Raw genomic sequence first — 19752 nt, forward strand, 5'->3', positions numbered from 1 at the left:
ATTAGCAAGACATTGAGGGAATTTAACAGGATGCATGTTGAATGCTTCCCCTAGTGTGAAAGATTAGAACTGGGAGGACATAGTTTAAAAATAAGGTATCTTCTATTTAAGGTTAAAATGAGGACTATTTCTTTCTCTCAGGAAGTTGATAGTTTTTGAAACTCTCTTCCTTTGAGAGCTATGGAGAGAAGGTCATTTAATATTCTTAAGGTAGTAGTAGAAATAATCTTGACTATGAAGCAAGTCAAAAATTATCAGAGGTAGGCAGGAATATGGAGTTGAGGCCATAATCCTATTAGGAATGATTTTATTGAATGGTGAGGCAAGCACAAGAGGCCAATGGTGACTCCTAATCTTAAATTGATATGCAGGTATGTATTTTTCGGTGCATAAGTGATTGAAGGGGAACAGAGATTGACACAGCAGTTAATAAGGCATCAGAGTCCCTTTTGCGACACAGTGGTAGTGTCCCTGCCACTGGATTGGGAGACCCTGGTTCTCATCCCCTCTTTTCCAAAGACGTGTAAGAACATCTCTGAATAGCTGGATTAGAAAAAAATCCAGTCCACTCCTGCTCTCTCCACCACTCCCCCAACTTTGATGATTCCATTTCTCTTAACAAGCTTTGCAAGTAAATTATTGAATTGGAAACGTGGGTGGAGGTTAATAGATGAAAATAAATACCAGGAGTGATTTGGTGACAAACAAAAAAACATTCAATTCAATGTTGTGTAAGAGTACTTCTGGAGAAAAAAAATGCATCCAGTATCCCAAGCTTTATTCATAAAGGCACAGAGTACTAGAGCAATGACTTTATGTTGAACTTGTGTAGGATACCAGTTGACGGGCGGCACGGTGGCACAGTGGTTAGCACTGCTGCCTCACAGCGCCTGAGACCCGGGTTCAATTCCCGCCTCAGGCGACTGACTGTGTGGAGTTTGCACGTTCTCCCCGTGTCTGCGTGGGTTTCCTCCGGGTGCTCCGGTTTCCTCCCACAGTCCAAAGATGTGCAGGGCCAGGTGAATTGGCCATGCTAAATTGCCCGTAGTGTTAGGTAAGGGGTCAATGTAGGGGTATGAGTGGGTTGCGCTTCGGCGGGTCAGTGTGGACTTGTTGGGCCGAAGGGCCTGTTTCCACACTGTAATCTAATCTAATCTAATCTTGACCTCAGATGGAGAATTATGTCTAGTTTTGTCAGCACACTTTACAGCAAAGATATGAAGGCAATGGAGAGAGTTTGGAAACATTCACAATAATGGTTCCAGAGATGAGGAACTTCAATTATGAAGAAAGATTGATGAGTTTATGATTTGAATTGATTTGAGTTACTTTTGTCACATGTATCGAGATACAGTGAAAAGTATTGTTTTGCATACCATCCAGGCAAATCATACCTTACGTAAGTACTTCAAGGTAATAGAACAGAATGTAGAATATAATGTTAAAGCTACAGAGAAAGACCAGTTTTAATATATGAGCGTCCGTTCATATGTCTGATTACAGTAGAGAAGAAGCTGTTATTGAATCTGTTGGTATGAGTTTTCAAACTTTTGTATCTTCTACCTGATGAAAGAAGGTGGAAGAGAGTATAACAGGAGTGGGAGGGGTCTTTGATTACATTGGCTACTTTGCCAAGGCAGTGGAAAATATAGATGGAGTCAATGGAAGAACAGAATCAAAGAATCCCTAAGGGGTGGAAACAGGCCCTTTGGCCCAGCAAGTCCACAACGACCCTCCGAAGAGTATCCCATCCAGCCCGACACGGATTCGCACTCTTCCCAAATTGGAGCACTCCCCATGGATGGAAATCGCTGAAACTCAGCCAGAACCCGGAGGACACTCCGCCCCAGAAGGGCAGACCATTGGCAGATCCTCTAGACTGAATCCAGCAATGCTACCCAGCCTGGATGTCTCAACATTTACCCCTGACTAATGCACCTAACCTGCACATCTTTGGATTGTGGGAGGAAACCCACACAGACATGGAGAGAATGTGCAAACTCCACACAGACAGTCACCCAAGGCTGGAATCAAACCTGGGTCCCTGGTGCTGTGAGGCAACAGTGCTAACCACTGAGCCACTGTGAAAGGTGGTTTGTGTAATGGACGAGGCTGCATTCACAACTCTCTGTAATTTCTTGTTGGCTTGGACACAGCAGGTGCCATACCAAGCTGTGATGCATCCAAACAGAATGCTTTCTATGGTACATCTCCAAAATTGTTGAGAGTCATAGTGGACATACCAAATTTTCTTAGCCTTCTGAGGAAGTCGAGATGTTTGTGTGCTTTCTTGACTGTAGCATCAACATGGATGGACAAAGACAGATTGTTGGTGATATTTACTCTTAGAAACTTGAAGCGCTCAATCATCTCCACCTCAACACCATTGATACAGATGGGGTGTTCCTTCCACTGCACTTCCTGAAATTGATGACCAGCTCCTTTGTTTTGCAAGCATTGAGGAAGAGGTTGTTCTCTTTGAAGCATGCCACTGAGCTCTGTATCTCTTTCCTGTACTCTGTCTTGTTGTTAGAGATCCAACCCACTATGGTGGTGTCATCAAATTTGTAAGTGGAGTTAAAGCTGAATTTGGTCACAGAGTCATGAGTGTATAATGAGTAAAGTAAGGGGCGGAGTGTGCAGACTTGTTGGGCACTAGTGTTGAGGATTATCATGGAGGATTGTCCTTAACGATTGCAGTCTGTGGGTTAGAAAGTTGAGGATCCAGTCGCAGAGTGGGGAGCAGTTAGGAACTGTGTTTGATTGAGATTATGGTGTTGAAGGCCAAACTAAAGTCAATAAATGGAAATCTGATGCAGGTTATCCAGATATTCCAGAGATGATTATAGAGCCAGAGAGATAGTGTCTGCTGTGGACCTCTTGCGAAGATGGGTGAATTAAGGCAATCTGGGAGGCTGGAGCTGATGGTGTGTGCTGTTACTAACCTCACGACTGGTTTCCACAGAGAAAATAAAACAGAGGTGATTTTCTTGAGATATTCAAGTTCTTCAGACATGTGGGCAGAGCAAAGATGGAGGAACTATTCCCACTTGTGAAAGGATTGAAAAAAGGGCACAAAATTAAACAATAATTGGCAAAAGAAGCAACTGCAACACAAGGAAATAAATTATGTTTCCAAACAGCCAGCACTCAAGACCAGGAATGCACAGCCCGAGACTGAGGTGGAGGCAGGTTCAATCGATATCTTTGAAAGGGAAGTGGACTATGATGTGCACGATTCGGAGATGCCGGTGTTGGACTGGGGTATACAAAATTAAAAATCACACAACACCAGGAATCACCTGATGAAGGAGCGTCGCTCCGAAAGCTAGTGTGCTTCCAATTAAACCTGTTGGACTATAACCTGGTGTTGTGTGATTTTTAACTATGGTGTGCACAGTTTAGAAAATGCATGGAAAAAGACAATGAAAAAAGGAAAAGAAAAAGACAATGTGAAGGTTCGGTTTGGGCTAAGAAAGGTAGGAAGTGAATTGCTCAGAGAGTCAACGCTGAGATGATGCACGCCCTTGTGCAGCAACTCCCTGATTGCGGTGGTGTTCTGGATGAGGAGCTCTGCCTGGGATTGAGGATTGTGACGTGGCTTCTTGGAGCGCGCCTGCGTGTGTATTGGTGCCGCTCGGCCGCCGTCGATCGGTGCCGAGGTCGCAGTTCCACGTCAGCTGGAGGGCAGCGGGTAGGGAGATCGAGGGAGAGGGAGAGATCGGACTCCTCCACATCACCATCTTCCGCCCGCCCGCCCGCTGCAGCCGATACCGCGACGCGGCCTTCTCTTCTCGTCTCCGGACACCAAGGTGTGGTAAAGCCGTCGCCTGGCAGCAGAGGTTGCCAGGTCCCGGTCCCGGCCGCGGCCTAAGGCCCGGGTTTTGTTGTCGTCTCGGCCTCACTCATGCTTCCCGGAGCAGATTCACCTTCACGTCACCACAAGGAGCGGTCCTGCTCCCTCCTCAGATGGACTGGACTGACTCTTTTTGGCTTTAGATTGAAGCTGAATCAAATAAGATTAGGAATAATCCTTGACAGGTCGATGCCTAAAAGTCTAAACATATAGCTTCATATTTCAGCAACCGAAAGTTCTCTCTTCGCTTTGTTTGGGCTTCACTTTAACACTTTGAAATACGCCTTTGTGCAAATCTAGTGACTTTTCGTCAGGTAAAGTTTTCCTGGAAAGTGCCAAGTGGTCAAAATGACCAGGTCAGCAGTGACAGTATCTGTGGGGACGCGCAGCACTGAGCGAGTGGAAACTGCTGCTTCATAAACATTTAAGAGGGAAAAATTGAAAGGTCGAATTTCTGCGAGTTTTGTGAAGTTTATCAGAAGGTTGTGCATAAGGTAGTCATTTCCCAGAAACGTCAGTCAACCCATCTTTCTTTCTTTTCGAAAAGCTTCAGCTTCTGTTGTGGCTTGCATTTTTAATTAGAATCATAATTTTCTCCACTATATTCGGGATTTCATTACTTTTTTTAATAATAAGACCGTCTTTCTGGTTTGAATCTGTGTTTGTCAGGTTTCCGAACTTTGCAGTTTTTAAAAAAATGTAAACTGCTATTTACCATTTTCAAATTTGTTGCCTTTTAGACCTCATTGGATGCTTTCTTTCAAGTCTGAAATCTTGGTGGTACTTCATAGTCCTCACATGATTAATACTGTAGATTAACATCGCTGTTCATTTATTTGAATATTCCCTTTATAATTTAGTGGTGAGAACTGGAAACAATGTTGTTGAGTTTTGAACTGATCAGATATCTGTAAGCTGGATCGTGACTTTCTCTGATTTGTGCCCACAATAGTCAACATTTTATTGACTTTACGGTTTGGATTCTGTGTTTAGTTGTACATCTTGTGTCAGCACCTGTGTAAACACTTTGGTCTCCTTCACCTTTCCTGATATGCATAGTGAATGTACATCTGATTTTTGCTTCACATGTTGAACATCGTCAACCATTGTTTTGTTCATTTGGATATTTTAGGCCCCTGTCTCAATTTGAGTTTCTTCTTTGCCCTTCATAATTTAGCATTTGCAATTTTGGACAAGTTGCATTGAAGTATTAAATTATTGTATCAGTCTATAATCAAGTTCTTTTCTTACATTGGCTTCAAATTATGTGATGCACTTAAATGTACTATAAAATTTGTCAGTGTGAGAAAATGCTTAATTATTGCTAATTATTGCTGCAATGACAGAATGTTACCTGAAATAACAACTGTTTCATAACTAGCTAAGTAATACAATGTGCTCTGAGGGCTTGATTTATTTACACTTGTCATTTCAGCTTCTTTTAATGAGAGATATCCTCTTGAAATTAGATGATAGATTGAAGTGTAATATAAATTGTTTCCACCATTGTTGCCTATTGTATGGAAAAATGGTTTGTAAATCTCATTTTATAATATTGGTGTTTTCAGTAAATGCAGGGTTTTCAGGAAGGAAAACGTGACCTGCTACTGAATTCTGCTTTAGTCTTTCCCGTTCCATCTATTCATGAACAAATGCCAGAGGTGTTAAAAGTCACGATGTAAAGTACAGGGTTATGATACTTCTCTGCCATGGCTAATAGCTAAAATGCTATTGTCCCAGGTAACATACTACAGCACCTCCAATCTCCTATTCCTTTCCAAAATCTTTGGTTGTCTATCGCCTCCTAAATTCTTGCCCATCTTTCTGACAATTCATGTTTGAAACCCACTCATCAGCCTTCTGCTTCTGCTACTGTGTAGGAACAGCTCTTATTAAATATATAACTGGCAGCTTATATGATTGTTTACCATCATCCAGCTGATTGGAACTGCTCTTGGCATCCACTGTTTCTGATTTATCCCGCTGCTTTTCTGAATGTTGGAAGGTCAGAAATTTTCTCCAACTAAATGTTGTCTTAGGTAACTCGCAGAAGCTTTTTTACCTCTGCTATTTTGCAGAAGAGTTATCCCTGATGACTTGGCAAATATTTTTCGATTAGTTAATGTCACAGTATAGATTGTTTAGTTGCATTGATGTTTGTGGAAGTTTCCGATGTGCAGTTTTACTGTTGGTTGCCTACATAACCACAGTAGCTGCTCTTCAAATGCATGGCATTGCTGTACACTGTTTTGGAGTGTCTTAACATGAAAGAGAATTCATGGAAACAAATTTTTTTTGGTTTTCACTGACTACAGCCATCTCCATGAAAATGGAGGCCAAACTAGATTGTGCATGTCCTTGGTGTCATGTAGGGTGCAGTTCTCTAACAGAATGTTTTCTTTCACCTTGCGTACAGAAATGTTGGCAATAATGTAACTTGAGGCTGTGTCGAATTTATCGTGGATGAGACATAAACTTGTACATTGTACACAAATCTGCACTCTATTCTTGTACTTCATTTGTCAAGTGTGTCACAATCATGTATACATGTGACATAACTTGTAAAATATAACCTATTAAAATAAAATTGAGGAAACAAGTTTGCACATGATGGAAGATGTACTTTTCAAGTAAAAAAGTGAAAATAAGTGCATGCACAAACCAAGTACCTTTTGCAGTTGATATTGAAAAACAACTAAAATTAGTTTTTTTAAAATTTTAATCTCACATGAGTAAGAGATTATTTTTGAAGATTCAATCACTCTCCAAACTTTTCTCTCTGGTTGCTTGTCTGATATCTAGTCTGAATGATACTAAGTTTCCTTCAGTTAACCATTGAGCAGAGCAAGCCGTCATCTGGGCCATACTACCATTTTAGTACTTTTAATATCATTTCCCTCCTTTTCCCAACTCGTTGATATGGGTTGAGATCAATTTGACCACAAGTCAAACTGCTGACCTCGAATACTCTCTGTAAAACTATTATTTCTATCTCCGTAATGCAGCCCAGCTACATCTACATCTGCTGAAGTACTCATCTATTCCTTTGTCTCCTCCATGCTTAACTATGTGAATGCTGTCCTGACTGATCTCTGGTCCTTCACTGTGCAAACTTCACCACAAGTAAGACTCCTGCATGTATTTTGTTTTACATCAGATTCAGCTTGTCAAAGTTTCCAGTCACTGCTGAGCTGTAACAGTTCCCTGTTGCCCAAAGCTCTGAATTTTAAATTTTCATTTATTTGTTTCAATTTGTCCATCACTTAAGTCTCTTTTAACTTTGTCAGTGCTGTTAACCTTCTGCTGAGCTTTCTCCTTTTCGTTACTGTGGCGTGTTTGAACCTTGTAGCTTTAGTCCTTTGCTCTGCAGTGCTCTTGCTGACCATTTCTACTCTCCACTGTCTCACTACCTTAAAATGCCTTTGAAACCGTTTTGTTCCATCAAGCTTTTGGTCTTTGATATCTTTGTCCTTGACTCAGTTCAGTTTTCCGAGTATGCTTATTGAAGTGCTTTGATATTTGTAAGCTGTCTGTTCATTGAGAGGGTAGGGGGTGATGTGACAGTTTTGACAGCCTCATAGTAATTTGCATTTAAAAAAAATCAAACCAGCAAGTATTCCTTTTTTTGCATGAGTATTCACTGGTATGTACTAGACAGATTTGGCCTTCATATAAAATGGCCCAGTTTTTGCAGATGTAGCAATGACAAAACTGTCAGACTTCATTGTGACTTCTCTGCGAGACTAACTCCAATTCTGGCATCTGTATATTCTTGGTTAAATACAGAATTCCACAAGTAACTGTCACCAGGTTTTACTCTGTCTCTGGATATATTTATGAATTTCTTACTAATGAAAATCTTTTAAATCACAACATTATGTGAGCATACACTTTTTATGCTGTTAATCTTGTATAAAACATTTTAAGGTAAGGTTTGAAAAAGGTGGTGCTGAGATTTTACCTTTATGCCAAGTTATAATTACTATGGGACAACCTCCCTGCCTCTGAAAACCTCATTTGTCAAATCCCTCCATTGTGATAGAAGAAATTCCATAAAGATTTAGAATCAAGATTGCAGTTTTTTGTAAAAGTCTAATGTCTCATCCACCTTAATCTTTTGTATTTTGTTATCTTTACTGTCTGTAAAATGATTGTCATGAAGGATACTTGGATTCTTAAGATTTTCCATTTATGAGGAATTTTATGTGTTATTAACTACTTAGTTTGCACGATTGCCTCACTATTTCGGGACACAAGATCCCTATAGCTGCAGGAGAATAAAATTTGTTATTGAGTAAGGTTGAATCCCGACCATAGAGATTACTTGATCTTGTGGTAGCATAGCTTGAGATCAATGGTGAGCAGGTCACTTTAGCTTGCGTCAGTGCTTACTTTGATGATGTAACATATATTAAGTTTTGTTTGAAACCTGTAGAGAACTTTGAATAAATAATTATGTAAAATATTCTATCCACAGATTCCTTGAACTCTTAGGTTACCTGGTTTCTTGCTTTCGATTTGCCTGGGAAAACTGGCATCATGACAGCTGCAGAAAACATATGTTATACGCTCATAAATGTTTCCTTGGACTCTGAACCACCAAATGAAATTAGCCTGAAAATTGATTTGGGTAATTAACTCCTATTTACTCATATCTCAGCATACTTTGTGTTTTACATTTTGTGTCTAAGCAGCACTAGGAGCCCAGTGTGTCCCTTTATAGGGATGCTAATTCTGTACCTGGCAATCCTGACTTCTCATTTTATTTTTATGTCCGCAATGGCAGAAATATTGCTCCTCTAGGAAGTAACGTGGTAGAGCTCTGTTGTCACTGGAGAGCCTTTGCCATATGCCATCTATTAGGGAGGTGAAAAATAAGAAATGACAGGCTATTCTTTGGACCACAAGTGACCCTTGGCATGAAAACTGTATAACAGATATAAGTAAATGCTCTTTATTACCTCCAAAACTAAAAGGAAACATTATTGTCAGGATGTGCAGGCAATTTTGAAATTCTGTAGAGCTGAAGGATTTCATCAGAGTTAGGCAAGTATTAGTGTTAACAAAAATGTTTCGGGAAATCTGAAATAAAATCACAAAGTCAGAAACTCTCAGCAGTTCAGGTAACTGCTCTGGCCACAACCAAGAAAATAATGTGTCAGATGTGGACCCTTTTTATTAGAGTTAGAAAATATTACATGTGAGCAAAACATTGAAGGGAGTTAACATAAGCAAGAGGGGAAATCTTGACTTTTGTACTCGAGAAGATAACACTTTAAAGGTAATTTTGTTTTGTTTTGTCTTTCCCTCTGCCCTTTATTTTACTTCTGGCATGGTCTAAATAGTTACTGTGTCACAATGACTGATTCAAGTACTGTTCTCTTTTCAAAATCTTTATGCTTAAAAGTTCACATCTGAACCATGAACTTGTATTTGGATCCAACATTCGATTTTCACTTGCTCGGGTCCCAGGATTTTGCTTTTTTTTGCTGGCAAAATTTGCACCAATGAGTTCTTTCATTGAGGATAAATTATCTTCAATATTGCAATAAAATTTCATTCAACAAATTCCTTTATTTCATATCTAACGAAATTGGATTTACATCCCACAGCTAAATATAATTGTGATCCAAAGTAAAAAAAGAAAAAATGTAGTTGGCATACTTGAGTAAAATAATCACCATTTCAGGTGCTTTCAGATATATGTACCCTGCTGGAAAATGTGGCCATGTTTAAGATTAGGATTTGAAGCAGTTTTAGGATAGAGTCAGAAATGAAATATGTGGTTGTATTTATTGCTTTTAATTAATAAGACAGAATAGTGAAGTCAGAATATTTCAATACTGACAAAATATTCATGGTGCTTATTGTCATGAGCAGCACTCTATAGGGTGGATCTTTGTGATCATTTTTAATTGTTTATAACTGCAACTAAATGCCAAGCAATGCTAATCTCATGTAGACCAATATTTTAAGATTTTGCATGACCCCATCTTTTTACTATTTATCTCTAATAACTTAGCAAAGACATTAGCTGGAAATGTGTTGCTGGAAAAGCGCAGCAGGTCAGGCAGCATCCAGGGAACAGGAGAATCGACGTTTCGGGCATAAGCCCTTCTTCAGGAATGGGGAAAGTTTGTCCAGCAGCCTAAGATAAAAGGTACTGGATCAATGGTGCTGGAAGAGCACAGCAATTCAGGCAGCATCCGAGGACAGGCAAAATTGACGTTTCGGGCAAAAGCCCTTCATCAGGAATAAAGGCAGAGAGCCTGAAGCGTGGAGAGATAAGCTAGAGGAGGGTGGGGGTGGGGAGAGAGTGGCCTAGAGTACAATAGGTCAGTGGGGAAGGAGATGAAGGTGATAGGTCAGGGAGGAGAGGGTGGAGTGGATAGGTGGAAAAGGAGCTGGGCAGGTCGGACAAGTCCGGACAGGTCAGGGGATCGAGTTGCTGGAGGTTAGAAGCTAGGATGAGGTGGGGGAAGGGGAAATGAGGAAACTGTTGAAATCCACATTGATGCCCTGGGGTTGAAGTGTTCCGAGGCGGAAGATGAGGCGTTCTTCCTCCAGGCGTCTGGTGGTGAGGGAGCGGCGGTGGAGGAGGCCCAGCACCTCCATATCCTCGGCAGAGTGGGAGGGGGAGTTGAAATGTTGAGCCACTGGGCGATTTGGTTGATTGGTGCGGGTGTCTCGGAGATGTTCCCTAAAGCGCTCTGCTAGGAGGCGCCCAGTCTCCCCAATGTAGAGGAGACCGCATCGGGAACAACGGATACAATAAATAATATTAGTGGATGTGCAGGTAAAACTTTGATGGATGTGGGAGGCTCCTTTAGGGCCTTGGATGGAGGTGAGGGAGGAGGTGTGGGCGCAGGTTTTACAGTTCCCTGCGCCCACACACAATTTGGATAATGCATAAAATATACATTTGTGTAGTTTATGCCTCAATCTGAAATATGATTTATGAAAAATGCAGAAGTGCTGTGTGCAGTGCCAATTTCCTTCTTACTCTGAGGATATTTTTGCCACTTCTGAAAAAAGTAGGACACGCTCTCAGTCAGTCCAGTTGAGGTTGAGATCTTGGTTGAGGGAACAGAATCTCTTTGTCTTATTTGATGCACCAGAACAGTTGTGACAGTGCTAACCTGTGAAATTCTAAACTTTTTATGGCTTTGAAAGCATGAGGTGTGACAAGGAAAACATCATTTCGAAAAAAATACGCAGTGTTTTTTATGATCTGGAATGCAGAGTTGAAACAGCAATGGAAGCAGATTGATTTTTTTTTTGTCAAAAGGGAATTTGATACATATTTGAAGGGAGAAGAATTCACTGCTCAGTGGAGAAAGAACAGAAGAGTGGGACTAAATGTCAAGCTTTTTCAGAGAGCTGGCACAATCACAATGAACCACACGGTCTCTTGTTCTGTGTCATTGTCGTTCAGAATAATGTAATCTTATTTTCTTCTTTACACCCCGCCCCGCTACAGAAAAGGGAGATGTGAAGACCAAGACCGATGCTTTAAAGAAGGTGATTATCATGATTCTAAATGGAGAGAAGCTCCCAGGGCTCCTGATGACTATCATTCGATTTGTGTTACCACTGCAAGATCACACAATTAAAAAGCTGCTGCTTGTCTTTTGGGAGATTGTCCCTAAAACCACCCCAGATGGGAAGTTGCTGCAAGAGATGATTCTTGTCTGTGATGCCTACAGAAAGGTAAATGAAATTGTGATTTGAATATTTAGCAATTGAGAGATGTTGTCAGTACATGATGAATTTAAACTGTAAACTCTTGAATGCACAATTATGTATCTACTGTATGATCCCAGTCTTCTCAAAAATATTGTTTCACTGCAACCTCTGGTGAATGTTTTCTCAAGCAAATAACAAATAATAGTTAAAAATCACACAATACCAGGTTATAGTCCAACAGGTTTAATTGGAAGCGCACTAACTTTCGGAGCAGCACTCCGAAAGTAGTGTGCTTCCAATTAAACCTGTTGGACTATAACCTGGTGTTGTGTGATTTTTAACTTTGTATACCCCAGTCCAAAACCAGCATCTCCAAATCATAACAAATAATAGAATTTCATATCCTTTGCCTGATTTTTGTACAAGACATCTTCAAAAAGGAACAGTCGTGGTTCATCTTTCAAAAGCAAGTTTGAGGATGGAAAAGTTGAGTGGGACAAAATATAGTTTATTCTTAACTTTAGCAAATATTTCAAAATTAATTTCAATATCCAATAATATAATTTGAATGAAGTGATTGAATTTGAATAAGATAAGATTAAATGTAAAATAACTATTGAATGGTCAGTGGATTACAAATGGTGATTCACCAAAGTGGCTTTGTAATTTCAGACTAAAACCAATATACATTAGGGAATGTTTTTAAAATGTTGCCCTTTCATCTCAAGAAATAAATTACTTTTCACCAGATGGAGAGATTGCGGTCTGCTTTCTAGGCTGCGAGCAGAATGTATTCCTAAACCAATGATGTTTTTCTTATAAAAATGTTTTATTTCTTTGGTAAGGAAAATGTTATGTGTTTCGTGTTAAACTGTGCAATTGTAGAAAACCTGAGACTGCTAACATAAATGAGAAAAAGTGCTAGACTAAGAGGTTTTGTTTTCTGTGCATTCTGGGAGGCAGTTTTGGTAATGTGAAAACTAAGTTTTTTTTTTAAAGCAAACTTCTTATTAATTTGCATGTAGTTAAACTTAAAACCTCCAATGAACCAGTGCAATCATCCAAGTTTTGAGAACATTGAAATTTTTTTTTTTAAATTCTGTGATGTGTTCAAGTTTGGTAACAGAGTGGTAACCAGGTGAAATTTTAGTAATACAGCTGAAAATAGATTTACCACCAAGCATTTTCAATCAATGTTTTGTGATTCTGAATGAGTCATTTACAAGTATTTCATTTCTTTGTATATTGCAACAAATTTAAAAGTTGACTATTGCTGAAACAAAAGCATGACACAACTTTAAGGAGCTCTTGCAAGGTCTGCAAGCAGGTGTAATTAGCATCAACTGATTAATTTTGTCTGAAGTTTTATGGGCAGGCCAAATTTCAGCACACGTTTAATGTAAGTTAATGCTTCAGACTGCAGGAACTTGATTTATGCTAGACATAATTCGCAATTAGGATTCCTCAATCCTTTTATGCCTGTTTCGTGAGTTTTCAGTGAATGGTTGCAAATACAACCAGGATATGTTTCAAAAAATGGTGAATATGTATGCTGTCTGAAGCATAAAAGAACTAACAGCATCTTGTTTGAATTGTCTCAGGATCTGCAACATCCAAATGAGTTTATTCGAGGATCCACTCTTCGTTTCTTGTGCAAGCTAAAGGAGCCAGAACTTTTAGAACCACTGATGCCAGCAATACGTGCCTGTCTGGAGCATCGGCACAGTTATGTACGCAGAAATGCTGTACTAGCTATCTACACCATCTACAGGTAGAGTATTAGACTAATATTGCAGAGGAGGAAATAATTTGACCAAACTGGCCTGTGCCCAACTCTTTTTTTTGTAGCTTTCCAAAAAGTTCTATTGACATTGTCCCCCACCCCGCCACTTTTTATTTTCATAGCTCCTATCCTGTTCAGCAGTTTTCAAAATGTACTTTGACTATTGAATCTTAATTCCGTAGAAATAGCTTTCTTTCTTTTTAGAAAGGTTTCCATATGTTACCTCTGGCTCTCTGTCAATCACCTTAAATTTCTGTCCTCTGATTAATAATTCTTTTCCCATGAAAACAGCTGCTTATTATCCAACTATCAAATATTCTGTAATCCTCCTGTGCTCTGAGGAGACTTTCCCAGTATTTCTTATCTTTTTATGTATCTGAAATCCCTTGTATGTGATTTCATTCGAATTAATTGTGTATGTATGACTGACATCTTTGCGAAAGAGTGGTATCCCACAATTTAACCAGACACTGAAGTGGTGTTGTATGTAAGTTTAGCATAGTTTCATTGCTTTTATAATTAAGGCCTTGACATTAAATCCACAGATTCCATTTGCATTTCTAACCACAATAACAGTGAATGCTGGAGAAATTCAAATCTGACAACCTCTGAAGAGAGTTATTGTTTTAAGTCTGGTATGAGTGTTCAGAACTGAAGAGATTTTTTTTTCAACAAACCTGGTTAACTTGTCCTGCTGCCTTAAACGATTAGTGTCTGCACAATTGAATGTGCTTGCCTCTACACCTTTAAATTCAATGATTGATTTATTTAATTTTGTCTCTCATCATGCTTCCTGGAATAATTTATCACTTCACACTTTATTCTGTTTCATTTGCCATGTTTCTGTCAATTGTACTGTTTTAAAAAATTCTCAAGGTCAAGGACCAGGCTTGCAGGAAAGTAGTCTGACACAGAACAAACAGCCAAGAGGCGAGTCTGCTAGAATCTAAGTGTTTTATTCCCCGCAGCGTCGCCACAACCAGGTCTCGTACTTACAACGGGTCTGGTTTATACTCACTCTACGTGTTACCGGAACTGGGAGCCGTCAGTTCTCGTAGAGCGGTTGCCAACAACCCACGCTCGGCGGTTAAACGCAACCCCGGAGCAGACTCTACCGAACTGGAGACTTTTCCAGCTGATATACTCTTTTCCAGATATAAACATTCATGTGAACAGCAGAGCAAGGCTAAAAAACACATTCCATTCTGGTTACATACAGATAAGAAGATTCACACGGGAAGGTGTATAATAAGATTCACACGGGACTAAGCGACACCTTCCATTTTCGGTTAGATTCACACATGTATTGGGACACAATTTTAACCCTTTCACCACATTCCACTGCTTGGCCCAATACATGTGTTGCATTATGATTCACACATGTATTGGGACATAATTTTACACCACATTCCACTGCTTGGCCCAATACATGTGTTACATTATGCCCATATGTATTCTTTCTAACAAGTGCCTACGTACACGCCAAATATACAAGCAAGTCAGGACATTACAGCATGTTAAAATCACCAGGACCGCTACCAGGATCGACAAGGGTGGGAACAGGAATGTCCCCGCAGTGGAGGACATACCACTCAATATGTCCCACCAATGATGAGCTGACTCCACGTCCACTACACGGGCAGCATGTACTACCTCCTGTCCATGTATAAAGGTAGACACCGTAACCTTGGTGACATTGGTTTGATGCTTTCGTAATATCTGCTTAAGCTCCTCGGATCGGTCCAATGCTCGCTTAAACCGATCCAGGGAAATGTTCCAAGGATTCATCAGCACTTTCCACTGCACCTTGGTAAAGTGGCGAGCACTGCTATAAGTGGTCAACAAATAGGTGTGATTCTGCCAGTGCCACTGATAGACATTTGAGAGGCATCCCGAGAACGGTGCTGAGGGAAGCATAGGATGTGGATTATTGGTAGCCACACAGAGCGTGTGTGGCCCAATCTGCCACATCATGTCCCTTGGAGTTTCAACAGTCCATTCGCACAGGGCCGTTCCCTTAGTCAAGCAAAGGTCCCGATACCTGTCCATCAGTAGGCAAGTTTTCCCCTGATCAGTCTGTTCACAAGCGGACAGATCATAGGTAATATTGGTATCTGGGCTAAACCACTGTCCCCTTGTCTTCAGAAAATAATATCCAGAAGATGTAATCACTGGTAATACATAATATCGACAGACCGTAACAGTGTGGGTTACATTCATGGTAACAAAGTATCCGTTACACATAGTTGCGTTACACCATGGATGGGTTATCATCCACAATTTCTCAGATACATTCCATATTCCCCTCCACGCTTGTACATTGGGGGATGTTACCACACGCAAAAAGCGTTCTTTCTGTATTTGAGCATGCAACATTTGAATATGACAGGCAGTCCAATTTAACTGAGCCGTAATGTTCTCAAACAGTTCCTGAGTGGCACCCCAGACATCCAGTTCCCATTGCAGAGATCGTATCATTATTTCAGCTGTCTCTCCTTGAGTCATCATTACGGATGGCATCCACCTTCCAATAGTATGTAGTCCTTGTGAGGTGGCCTGTCCCGTGTTAGATAATTTAGTACGGGTTACCTCAGAGTCAATAGCATTTGAGATACCCATGACAGTTCCTGCACCTCCCAGTAGAGTGTCATACCATGCACGCCGCCTCCTCTTATGTTGGCATTCTGGGATAGCCGGCAGCCGCACCTGCCAGTGAACATCAGTGTGCAGTACTGCCTGGGCCATCTGCTGACAAGTTGACATAATGGGAGCCAACTGTGTGCGGTGCGCGTCAGAGACGTTAGGGCGCACCAAGATCAGCCATAACATTCGAGTCCGGTTTTGAATAACTGTTCCATTGCTGATCCAGATGTCCTCATCTCCAGTCGTGATGTTCCATCGTGTCCCGTTTGAGCTTTCACATTCACGAGCGGTTATATTCCAATGACACATATTCACCGTTGCATTCAACATCAATGTACAGTTAGGGGTTATCAAAGTTACATTTCTCCCCTTATAACATCGTACACAAGTATACATTTGACAATCACTCGTGAGATCTAAAATTGCACACCATTGATTTGCCGCGCACTTAAAATCATCTTGCTGTCGTTCCTCACTACTAATTTTCCAACCTACATTTTGTTTCGATAAGGGTACCAACGACTGAGCTGGCACACTCCTCCAGACTGATTCCCCAGGATACATAATGGTGACCAGACTGTCTTTTCCTTGGGCTATGATCTCTGCCGGTTTGGGGGGACCAGTTGTCTGGCGTACCCATACCTTGGCACCCTTAGTGTCAGTAGACCCAAATCCCCCCGTCCCACGCTCAGTAACCTTAACGGGAGCTCCCGTCTCTTCCACCGTTGTGAGGTTACATGGTTTAATAACTAATTGTGCTATTCTGTCTCCCTTCTGTATCACATAAGGTCCAGATGTAATGTTGACCAGGACTACTCCCAATTCCCCTTGGTAGTCCGCGTCAATTACTCCTGCCATTACATCAATCCCCTTTAGTGACAATCCCGATCGCGGGAGGATATGCCCATAGGTCCCAGGGGGACAAATCAATCCTAATCCGGTCTTAATCACCGTAGGTTTTTGTTGGACCAAAGTCTGTGTAGTTAACGCTCGTAAGTCCAGTCCAGCCGACATGACTACCATATGCACTGCTTTTAATTCTGCCCACTGACTACTTTTTCCCTCCCCTAATTCTTCTAGGGTAGTGCCTTGTTTTGGGTTAAAGGCGGCAGCTTTCCATCTACGCTGTCCCGCTTTCCATTGGGCTGACCCATCTACGAACCAAGCCGTGGCTTGTTCATCCGGGGTCAGTTCATCATACCGTTTTCCCATCTTAACGGGTGATTCCTTGTATTCAATCACCTCAAACCGTTTTTCCCCTTCCTCAGGGGCCTCCGCCACTTGCTCATGTAGGACTGACACTCCTTTCTGTCCAGTCCGCACTCTCTCCGACACATACCATTTCCATTTAATGATGCTGCTCTCTTGGGCAGTTCCTATTCGGTGGGTAGTGGGGTCACTAAGTACCCACGGAAGAATAGGGATAGCTGTTCTCATGATCACTTCATGTCCAATGGTCAGGGCTTCGGTTTCCACCAAGCCCCAGTAGCATGCTAATAACTGTTTCTCAAAGGGGGTATACCGTTCCCCTGCCGGGGGTAATTTTCGGGACCAAAATCCCAATGGCTTACGGGTTCTTCCCTGTTTTTGCCATAAGCTCCAATTGGCATAATCCCCCTGTGCTGAGACTTGCAGTTCTACAGGTCCTGACTGTATCTTTCCCAAGGATACAGCTTGCTGTATCGCTTGCTTGGCCATTTCAAATGCAGTTTGATGGACCTCCGTCCATCCGAACGCTGCCTTTTTCCTCGTAACTCGATACAAAGGTTTTAAAATTTGTCCTAAATGGGGAATATGCTGTCTCCAGAATCCGAATAACCCAATAAATTGCTGCACGTCCTTCTGGGTGTGAGGGACGGCAAAGACCTGAATCTTATTTTTAGCTTTCGCAGTGATTTCCCTTTCCCCCTTGTTCCACACGATTCCTAAGAATTTTACCGTTTGTGAGGGACCCTGGATTTTGGCTGGGTTGATCTCCCACCCATATCCTCGCATATGTTGAACCAGTTGGTCCAGCAATTCCTGAACCTGCTTCTGACTTGTCCCCTGTATCATCATATCGTCAATATAGTGCGAGATCATCACTTCGTCAGGCACTTTAAAGGCAGCCAAGTGTTCTGCAACTATCCGGTGGCAGATAGTAGGGCTATGCAGATATCCTTGGGGCAATCGCGTGAACGTGAATTGTCTACCCTCCCAAGTGAATGCGAACTGTTCCTGCCTATCTTCGGGAATAGGAATTGTGAAGAAGGCATTAGCCAAATCAATTACTCCGTACCACACCCCTGGATGATGTTGGATTCGTCCTATAATAGTGACGGCATCCGGGACCGCTGCCGTCAAGGCCGGAGTGTGACGGTTTAGTTGCCGATAATCTGCCGTCATCCGCCATGACCCATCGGCTTTATGTACGGGCCATAAGGGGTTATTCCACGCCGTGGTGCATGTCCTAAGCACTCCCGCTTCCAAATAATCCTTAATTGTGGCGGATATTTCTTTATGTCCGCCGGGAATCCTATACTGTCTAAGACTTATTACGCGATCGGCGATCGGGATGGGGAAGGGGTCCATTTTAACCTTTCCCACTAACACCGTCCTACAGCGCAAAGCCATTTTCGTGATTCCAAATTCAAACTTCCCTTGTTGGAGGTGAAGTGTGAAACCGGCCAGAATGTCCATTCCCAGGATCCATTCTCTAACTGTGTAATGATAATTGAATAAGTTTTAATGGGCATTGTACCTATCTTTAGGGGCAATTGTACTGTTTTTCCTTCAATCAGATTACCTCCCAGCCCAACCAGCGTGACTGGGGTTCCTTTAAACTTATGGGGCGTCCCATAGATTAAGGTGGCCTCCGCCCCTGTGTCCACTAGAGCCATAACGGTTTGGACGGATTTGCGAATGTCGTCTGCTGACCATTGGCTCGTTCGTGGGCAAACCCTTGGGGCTTGGCCCGATTCCTATTGTTCCTCCCATTCATCTTCCCCAGACAGCACTGGGTAAAGACGTTTGCCTCGCCCTTCTTTGTTCTTGCCTTTCTTACTAGGTTTCCGGCCACGCCTATCCACTTTATAACACTCTCGGAGGGGAGGCCGTACCTCCTCCTCCTCCTCGTCCTCCGAGGATTCCCACCGCTGGGAAGTGGAAGTTCTACCCCTTCGAGGCTCATTAACAACCGGACCCCGTGTCTGACATTTTTGTGTTAGTAATTCCACTAGGTCTTCCATAGTGGGTCGGGACTCCGTCTCTACCCGGGACACCTTCAGTCCCTTTCGTCTGCATAAGTCTTTTAATTCCGGTGTAGGTAGGCCATCAATCTCCGATGCTGGGACCTGCGCCCGTATCAAAGCTTGCCACAAAGCACGCCGTGAGGGGCCTTGGTTACTTCCTTGATTAGGGTTTACTTTTCCCCCTGCCCGAGCCTCAGGGCGACGCCCCTCCGTGCCCCCCTGAGAAGCACGGGTTGTGGGTCCCCAATCCCCCAAACCACCCATCTCCCTCATCATACTACGGGCATCTCCTAGGGTTTCTCCCCGTCCACTCAACATTATGGTTAATAACAGTGGTTTATAATGGGGGGGGGGGCAGTCTTCACTAGGTGGTCTCTAGTCTGTCTACTAACATTTGTGTTATCTACCTCGTCCAGCACTCCCAGCAACAGGGCATCCCGCACACACAAACGGGTTAGCCTCTGAACCCCTTCCTTAATTGTTGTCCAAGTTCCTTCCAAGGGGGGCCAATCGGACGGGAAGGGATACTGTTCGGCCACTGCCCTGGCATACAT

General features: G+C 42.1%; 2 protein-coding genes across 2 annotated transcripts in view; one reads left to right on the plus strand and one right to left on the minus strand.

Moving 5' to 3' along the window:
- Window positions 1–3650: 3650 nt before the first annotated feature.
- copb1 (COPI coat complex subunit beta 1) overlaps window positions 3651–19752 on the plus strand; it is a 54890-nt gene continuing 38788 nt past the window's right edge. Inside the window, exons 1-4 of the mRNA XM_043705816.2 lie at window positions 3651–3812; window positions 8334–8486; window positions 11337–11566; window positions 13144–13313. Coding sequence (XP_043561751.1) covers window positions 8396–8486; window positions 11337–11566; window positions 13144–13313 — 491 coding nt within the window. The 5' untranslated portion in view covers window positions 3651–3812; window positions 8334–8395. The remainder of the gene's footprint in view (window positions 3813–8333; window positions 8487–11336; window positions 11567–13143; window positions 13314–19752) is intronic.
- Window positions 14369–16277, minus strand: LOC148146963 (uncharacterized). Its single transcript, XM_087996860.1, has one exon. The coding sequence runs from the start codon at window positions 16275–16277 to the stop codon at window positions 14760–14762; it is 1518 nt and encodes a 505-aa protein (XP_087852986.1). The 3' UTR covers window positions 14369–14759.

Source organism: Chiloscyllium plagiosum, unplaced genomic scaffold (assembly GCF_037043375.1).
Source record: "Chiloscyllium plagiosum isolate Xiang-an unplaced genomic scaffold, Cpla_swu_hap1 HiC_scaffold_18, whole genome shotgun sequence".
NCBI lineage: Eukaryota > Metazoa > Chordata > Chondrichthyes > Orectolobiformes > Hemiscylliidae > Chiloscyllium > Chiloscyllium plagiosum.

Coding starts and splice junctions, on each gene's coding strand:
- LOC148146963 (XM_087996860.1), bottom strand. CDS start 16,277: ATGTGTCATTGGAATATAACCGCTCGTGAATGTGAAAGCTCAAACGGG.